The sequence below is a fragment of the Oreochromis niloticus genome, linkage group LG3 (assembly GCF_001858045.2).
Source record: "Oreochromis niloticus isolate F11D_XX linkage group LG3, O_niloticus_UMD_NMBU, whole genome shotgun sequence".
Classification (NCBI taxonomy): domain Eukaryota; kingdom Metazoa; phylum Chordata; class Actinopteri; order Cichliformes; family Cichlidae; genus Oreochromis; species Oreochromis niloticus.
Window position 1 is genome coordinate 77169851 of NC_031967.2, and position 8464 is coordinate 77178314.

An 8464-nucleotide genomic window follows, 5' to 3' on the forward strand; every position below is an offset into this window, starting at 1 on the left:
TAAGGAAGGGAATCGGGGAGAAGAGGCTGAGATATCCCACGATCCACCATCTAATACCATCTGGAAAGAGTCTGCTTGGCAACAGCTTCGTTTTTCAGCAGTGATCCCAAACGCACCGCCAATGCAGTGAAAGCATGGATAGAAAACACTATCATTCAACGATTGGCCTCCACTCAACAGTGTGGGATCATCATGATAAAGAAAGGCTGCCGACATCCAAAGAAAAGCTTCAAGAAGCCTGTTACTGACGACTGTGGTGGAGATTATATCACACATATGTCCATTTTCCTAGTGAAATATAAAGGAATGAAGATTCAGCCCCACAGAGCTGATGGTACTTCAGTCACACACACAGACTAATTCCCAATAAGCCAATCAGAGCTGCCTGTTAAAGGCTGCTGTGTGTTATTAAAGCTACTCTGCTGACTCAGGAGGATCAGAGGAAAACCAGCACGGGTCTTTGTAATCTGCTCTTCCTCACTTTTCACTGTGTCTTTCCTCCCATCTCACCATCACTACATTCACAGAACTCCTCAGACTCTTTCTGTCCCCCTTTTCCTCCACCATATTTTCATCCTTCTCTTTATTTCCTCCTCCTTCCTGTAATGCTGTTATACATTCTTCTGTTTCTCATTTAGCCGTTTCTTCACTTTCTAATTGCTCCATTTATTAACTCCTTCTATCTTTGACACATTTCACTTCTTCTCCTTCTTTCCTAGCTTCCTCTTTTTCTAACTTGAACTCCTCCATTACATCACGTTTACTTATCGAGGTAGAGTTGTATATTTTCATGTGTAACTACATGGTAGTAGTTTCATTCCCCACCTCTGAGTGCAGGCGTACGTAAGACACACAGTATCATCCCTCCTCTAATCTCTTTATCCTGGTCAGGGTGACTGAGGAGACTCGTCTGCTGGACCCGCCGAACGCTCCAGTCCTTCACTCTTTCCATCCCTCGGTCCCTTTTCTCCTTTTTTCCCTCTAGACTCCAAACCAGTGAGGATTTAAAGGGTCCCAGCTTCCACAGGAGTGTGTTTATGGGAGGTTACTCCTCTGTTTCCATGGAGATGAGTTTGATGGGCTGCTGGTGGATCTAGGCCACATAACCACAGGTGTTGGATTATCAGCTGGTGAGTAAGGAGATAATGGACTGAGGGTAGAAGGCCGCACATTATGCAAGACATTTTTTAAATATCATACACGTTTTTGTTCAATAGAATTGATAACAATAAATATGAAAATGTGAGGGAACAATGTAGGTTTATTTGGTGTGATGTTGATAGTGGATATGTTGTATATTCACGTGTGTGTGCTCTTAATTTACCTGTTGCTTTTGTTTAAACTCTTGGTGACCCCACACTACTGCACAAAAACCTGAAGATTGCTTGATACCAAAGGGTCTTTATTTACCTGAATCTTCATAAAACGTTACTAATTAGTTCTTAAGAAAGAACCGGTAATAATCTCTAATCAAAACAATTTATGTTCCCCGGGTTCGGGTCCATAAAGCAGCCAGTTTGGCTCCTAGTTAGTGACATATGGCCTACTTAGCTGATAAGGTGTCAACAACAAAATCTTTCTTACCCTTATATTGCAAAATATAGCTCATAAAGGTGTTGGCACTGCCTCAAAAATGCCATTGAGCTTAAGCATTAAGCTAAAATAAGATTTTGTGTTCTTTAAATACAATTATTTTAATGGCATAAGTCTACCGTTTGGGGTCAAAGAAATTTTTTCAGACAACTAACTTTGTGCTGCAAAAATGGTACAGTGGCCTACTAAATGTGGATCACAGAGGGATGCCAGAGGCTAATCAGTTTGGGTGCCAATGACCACGTTATTGGTTATCAGGTCTAAAATTTTTGCAAGGCATGTATTTCTTTAGGCCCAGGAAGATGTTTAACATCAGCACTGAACAGCTGGAAAAGCTAAATTGTAATGATGTTGCATAAAGACAGTATTTTATGACATCTTGGTACCCATAATGACAAGACTGGACACATCCAAGGGGGAAAGTGTTCAAATAAAATGCCATCATGCTAAACTCACTGTGGATATTTCCTGACTGTATGACATTCTGTGTTGCAAAGCTTTCATCAAAATTCATTTTTTCTCCCTTTCTGGACAAAAAATAGCCAAAAGAAAAACATCTCCATGGCTAAGGTAGGGCCGTTACTCCCACACCAAGTCTCCAGATTAACTCCACCCTCCATAGTTCTACAAGATATGGACGAGGAGCCAGGTGAAGTCAGTGCGCAGGACAGGTGAGTATCATACAAATACGACTCAAAAACTGTAATGAAAGTAATGATTGTGAGCCACCTGTGGGAAGTGTAGTTCAAGTGTAGCCTAATGGGTCCTCGAAGAGGTTTTCGAATTGGTTTAAAATGATTCAGGGCCTCTTGATAAATCTGTGTATGTATTCACATACAAATTTTCCAACAGGCTCTGGAGTTTTAGAGGATTTAGGCGCCCATGGGCAAATAAAGGCCTCGTGAAGAGACCATAATGGACCTTTATTGTGATTCAGAGGCCATTAACAGTTGCTGTAGTGTCTAAAGTTAAAGTTTCATAATTTCTTGAAGAATGACACCAGTTAGTGACAATTGTTCAGGGTTATTGATGGTTGGGAAGGTTAACGGATTGTTTTCTTTGTTTCAGAGCCACCCAAAAAGCTGGACCGGGGTTTCTCTTCAACGTCAATAACAGCAACAACAATGAAGAAGAGTAAGACACACACACAGACTAAATACACTTACATGTAAAATGTATTTGCATATATAAACTTATCTCTTCACCTAAAACTAGACGTGTAGTTTTACGATTACATGTATGTATCCTGCTTTCCTGCAGCGAGGAGAAGAAGAAAAAGAAGAAGGAGAAGAAAGAAAAGAAAGAGAAAAAAGAGAAAAAGGAGTAAATTTGAGTCGATCCAGATATATAGATTTTCACATAAATCTCAATATATTTCAACTTTAATGAACACAGAAAACTGCTTATTTGTAATTATCTCTCCTAGGAAAGAAAAAAAGGAGAAAAAAGAGAAGAAGGAGAAAAAGCAGAAAGAGAAAGAAGAAAAGGAGAAGGAGAAAGAAAAGGAGAAGGAGAAAGAAAAGGAGAAGGAGAAAGAAAAGGAGAAGGAGAAAGCCAAGGAGGCCCCGTATGTTTAGTTTATCTTCTTAAACAGAAACACTGACTCTGTCTTGAAAAATTGATTTTATGAATGCCATGTGTAAGGCTGAAGTACACATGTGCTGCAAATACAACTTATATTTGGTTATGTGTTTGCAGTCCCAAGGAGATCACAGTGATTGATCCTGCAGGAAACATGTACTACTACTGGCTGGGTGTGATCACTATCCCTGTCATGTACAACTGGACCCTGATTATAGCCAGGTAACATGAAATCCACACTTTTTTACAATTTGGTCTGTTTGTGTCAGTGCTCTAAAGGCTTTGGGTGCCCACAGCATCAGAAGAACAACAGCTGAATATCAACAATAAGTTCCCAGTGCCATGAAAATAAACGCCAACAATGCCAGAGAGCTTTTTTATTATATCTTAAGTAACCACTGTGCTAAATGACATGCATGTCCATTTCAGGGCATGTTTCGAGGAGTTGCAGACTGACTACTTGATCTTTTGGTTCCTCCTGGACTTCTTGGCAGATCTCGTCTACCTTGGTGACATGGTCTTCAGAACTAGGACCGGTCTGAAGACACACACACAGATTGTTGTAGACGTTCATGTAAGCACACAAATATAATGGTGCAAACATGTACACATTTTGAATCCTTGTTTATGTGATTGCAGGTTACCTGGAACAGGGTTTGCTGGTGAAGGACGAGCTGAAGTTACGTGAACGGTACATGAAAAGCTTTCAGTTCAAACTGGACCTGGTGTCCATGATTCCCACTGATGTGTTCTACTTTGCCTTTGGAGTCACCTACCCCGAGATCCGCCTCAACAAACTCTTCAGGTTTAACAGGTAAACAAGGGTTAATCACTGATAACCAGTCTTTGGGCTAAGTAGGAACATATTTTTGAATTTCATGAATTTATGAACAACATTTCTTTACAGTTTAACTAAAAGTTGTTGTGATGTTTAACTCAAAGGTACAAATATGAATTTTATCCGTTTCCTAAAAGTCAGAGACTTGATGATAAAATGAATAAGACTGATTTTCTAAGGATACCGAATATCCACACATAATGATATGTCACAGAGGTATTGGACTGTCTAACCTCACTAATGCTATTCTGCAAACATAACTAATAATTTCTCAGCAGTGACAAGAGTAACCTCTTATCATTTCAGGATGATGGAGTTCTTCCAGCGCACAGAAACCAGGACAAACTACCCCAATGCTCTGCGTATCTCCAACCTTGTCATGTACATCCTCATCATCATCCACTGGAATGCCTGTCTTTACTACTCTTTTTCCAAAGCCATCGGTGGGGTTGTTGGATTCATTCCTTATCTGGATTTCTTAACCCCTGAGGAAGCCCTGATAAAGGCTGTAACATATTAATCTGTCTTGTCCTTTCAGGTTTCGGTTCTGACAGGTTTGTGTATCCTGACCCGACCGATCCAGAGTTTGGTCGTCTGGTGAGGAAGTATGCCTACAGTATGTACTGGTCCACGTTAACACTCACCACCATTGGAGAAACACCACCACCTGTAGAGAACTCTGAGTACTTCTTCGTCGTCACAGACTTTCTGGTGGGTCTGGCCTAACTTTAGCTTTAGTATATGACTGTGTAGCATGTGGCTAAAACAAAACCCAAGCCTGAGAGTAGATGCATTGTAGGGGATTTACCTCAAGAGGTTTGGTTGGTTTTGAAAGGTGAAACAGACAGATGGTAAGATGTTAGGCATAATTTGCCAATATTTCTTTATTGATACAGTACAGAGATTATAAAATAGAAAAATCTACTTTTGGCTGCTTTCATATTATTTATTTAATACTATATAAAATAATAGTATGGATATCCCATGCTTTTCTACAGGTGGGTGTGTTGATTTTTGCTACCATCGTCGGTAACGTTGGCTCCATGATCACCAACATGAACGCTGCCAGAGCTGACTTTCAGGCTCGCATTGATGCCATCAAACAGTATATGAGTTTCCGAAAGGTCAGTTAGTCTTATCTGTGATTTTGATCAAAATGATCCTTTAATAGTATTTGCATCTGAAATAATTTTTTTTTCATAAATCTAATTGGAAAATCCCATTTAAGTTGCTTCAGCTTGTACATAACTGCTGCTGCCAGCCCTGTTGCGGCCCACACAAACCCAGTTTTCCTTTCATGTTGTATCAGACTGATTCAGTATCAGATCTGCTGTTTTGTTGCTGTTATTCTCATCTATTTGTCTTCGCTTTTTTTTTTAATGACAAAAATGAGTCTTACTTACCAGAAAACAGATACCGTATCAATGCACCCGATGATCAGTACACCAGTAATGTAGTCCATCAAAGCACTGCTTGAACCTTTCCCCCATACTTCTGTTTCCAACCCAGGTAACAAAAGACCTGGAGAAGCGAGTGATCAAGTGGTTTGACTTCCTGTGGACCAATAAGAAAGCAGTAGATGAGAGGGAAGTGTTGAAATACCTCCCTGACAAACTGAGAGCTGAGATCGCCATCAACGTCCACCTGGACACACTGAAGAAGGTCTTTGCACGCTCCTAAGCACCCCTTATAAATACAGCTGAATTTTAAAAAGTCTAAGCATGAGGTCGTCTTCTCCTGTGTGGTGTGACAGGTCCGTATCTTTGCGGACTGCGAGGCTGGTCTGTTGGTGGAACTGGTACTAAAACTACAGCCTCAGGTCTACAGTCCTGGAGACTACATCTGTAAGAAGGGTGATATTGGCAGAGAGATGTACATCATCAAGGAGGGAAAACTGGCTGTTGTTGCTGACGATGGTGTCACGCAGTTTGTTGTTCTCAGCGATGGAAGCTACTTTGGCGAGATCAGCATTCTTGCTATCAAAGGTAAGCCTTAGTGACTTTATTAACAAGCTAATCATTTCAGTCACCATGGTAGTAACTAATGCTAGAAAACTAAAACCTTTGGACGAACTGTTTAAAAAGATTTTCCCAAATATGTACAAAACTTTGGAATGGATTTTGCTATTGAGCTAAAGCTGGTTTAATATTTAATAAAAGTATGTTTGTTTCTGCAGAAAACTGGAAAAAATTAAAATGCAATATAACGGCATTGATAGATCAGGCAGTATTACCTTCTGACTGCTTCTGTTACCTAATCAGTCCTGCTTCTTCTCCAACAGGCAGTAAGGCAGGAAACAGGAGGACAGCTAATATCAGAAGCATCGGTTACTCCGACCTGTTCTGTCTTTCCAAAGACGACCTGATGGAAGCCCTGACAGAATATCCTGATGCCAAAGCTCTGCTTGAGGAGAAAGGAAGGCAGATTCTAATGAAGGATGGGCTGCTGGACCTTGAAGTACAGTCAAATTATCTCATATATAAACATTAGCAAACATCTAGTCTACAGAAATAAAAACTTTATTAAAACTAACTTTGTCCTCCAGGTGGCAGCGCAGGGCCCAGACCCCAAAGAGATCGAGGAGAAGGTGGACCGGATGACGAGCAACCTGGACTCCCTGCAGACCCGTTACGCCCGGCTGCTGGCCGAGCACGAAGCCACTCACAGCAAGCTCAAACACAGAGTCACCCGGCTGGAGAAGAAGTTGGTGCCCCCACAAGCTGATCCGTCAGGTGAAGCTCCACCCCCAACACCTGAGATAGAGGCAACCAAATAAGAGGAGAAGTAAGGAGAAGACAACAAAGAAGAGGACTGGAGTGTTCGATTTTAGAGCTGGGTGGGTGGAGATCAAGATGTTTGAACCTCAGGTGGAAATTTGGAGGTCATCTTCAGAGTTTCTGTTAAAGTTTTGAAGACAAATTGGAAAAAAGAGGACAAATTCTTTTTCTTGCATTCAGAATTATGTAACATCACTTCACATGACATCTTCTAGAGATAAACTTCTCTTCGTAAAGTATCGACCACCTGCTGGATTTGTGATGTCAGTACCTCCTACTGGAAGTAAACTGAGGAGGGGAGCTGACTCCAGATTACACTCAGAGAGCACAAGAAGGACAACTAGGCCTCAAAAGAAATTAATGTGACACCATGTAGTACTGTTTCCATGTTTAAGTTGTAAAACATTGTAATTGTAATGTATATAAATAATGAGCAGTAACTTTTCTGGATTTTGCAGAGGTTGTTCATAGTTCAAGCTTTTGCTTTGCAGCAGTGACTCCCAAAGTGCGATGTGGGGCCTCCCAGTGGGCCTTGAAAGAACTGCAATGTTCAATTTTGTAATTACAAAAACATTTTTTTGAGACATGATTTAAAAACAGCCATGGGATTTAAATTGCACCTAATATTTGGTCATTTACAGTTCAACTAAAGCAGTGGCTATCACATGAGAAAGGGATTTAAAGCTTTAAGGTGAATTTGGGGTGGGGTACAGAATATTTGAAGATCAGCCCAGTTTGTCCCAAGGAAAAACCCAACATTATTAAATGTGTACATAACAAATATGGTATTACATATTGGTTTGTGAAGCCTCAGACTTTGCTGTTTTCTACCACAGCACACTATAATCCTTTCTGACTGCAATAAGTACTATCATTTACTAAATAAATATTTTTTATTCATTAAGACTTCAAAGTATCAGCTCACCCCATAAACACACTGGGAGCATGTTTACTCAGGTCAGAGTGGGAAGTAGACACCACACAATCAGACTATAGGAGTTGCCCCCTGCTGGCTATTAGAAAGAATGCATGTTTATCACTTATGCATTGCATCATTTTTCATACTGGGCAGCTGCAGCCATCTTTACATATACAGTCTGTGGTTAGCTGCTGCACACCTTAATAAACCCCAGACTCAAAGCATATAATGCTCTCTCCATCCATCACCTTTTATATGCTGCGACTTGTGCTTTTTAAACTATGCAAAAATATGAATGATAATTATGTTGAATCTGGAAGCAAAATGCTGAAATAAAGATATTTTATAAGAAAAATCAGAATGTCTTCTTTCATTTCCAGTGCATTCTTCTTCTTCTTCTCATTATTATTATAATTGTTGATTAAAAGTGCATAGAAATGTTGATGAGGTCAGATGGTAACTGATAGGTAAATGTGCTGTAGGAAATGTTAATACTATTGCAGTGCACGGGATCAACAGTTTTATTTGTTGATCACATTTTTGTGATCCTAAGACCCTAGCCCTAAATGAGCTTTTTATATTGTTTACATGATCAAAATAAATTAACAACCAAAAACAAAAAGTAACTAAAGTTGAAGCTGTGCAGTGACACGTATGTGTGTGCGTTTGCGTACACGTGTGCGTGTGTGTGAGGTTGTGGGATATGTAGTTTTACTCCTGGATAAATCGCTAAACAGACTGTCACTACCCGACACA

General features: G+C 40.2%; 1 protein-coding gene across 1 annotated transcript; it reads left to right on the forward strand.

The window, feature by feature from the left end:
- The first annotated feature begins 460 nt into the window (after nucleotides 1-460).
- cnga1b (cyclic nucleotide gated channel subunit alpha 1b) lies at nucleotides 461-8063 on the forward strand. The gene is made up of 15 exons (XM_013266759.3): nucleotides 461-1130; nucleotides 2136-2264; nucleotides 2662-2727; nucleotides 2854-2916; nucleotides 3020-3160; nucleotides 3292-3396; nucleotides 3604-3710; nucleotides 3814-3988; nucleotides 4319-4455; nucleotides 4551-4723; nucleotides 5011-5136; nucleotides 5522-5674; nucleotides 5766-5997; nucleotides 6294-6469; nucleotides 6558-8063. The coding sequence occupies exons 2-15, from the start codon at nucleotides 2155-2157 to the stop codon at nucleotides 6786-6788; spliced, it is 1995 nt and encodes a 664-aa protein (XP_013122213.2). The 5' UTR covers nucleotides 461-1130; nucleotides 2136-2154; the 3' UTR covers nucleotides 6789-8063.
- The last annotated feature ends 401 nt before the right edge of the window (nucleotides 8064-8464 follow it).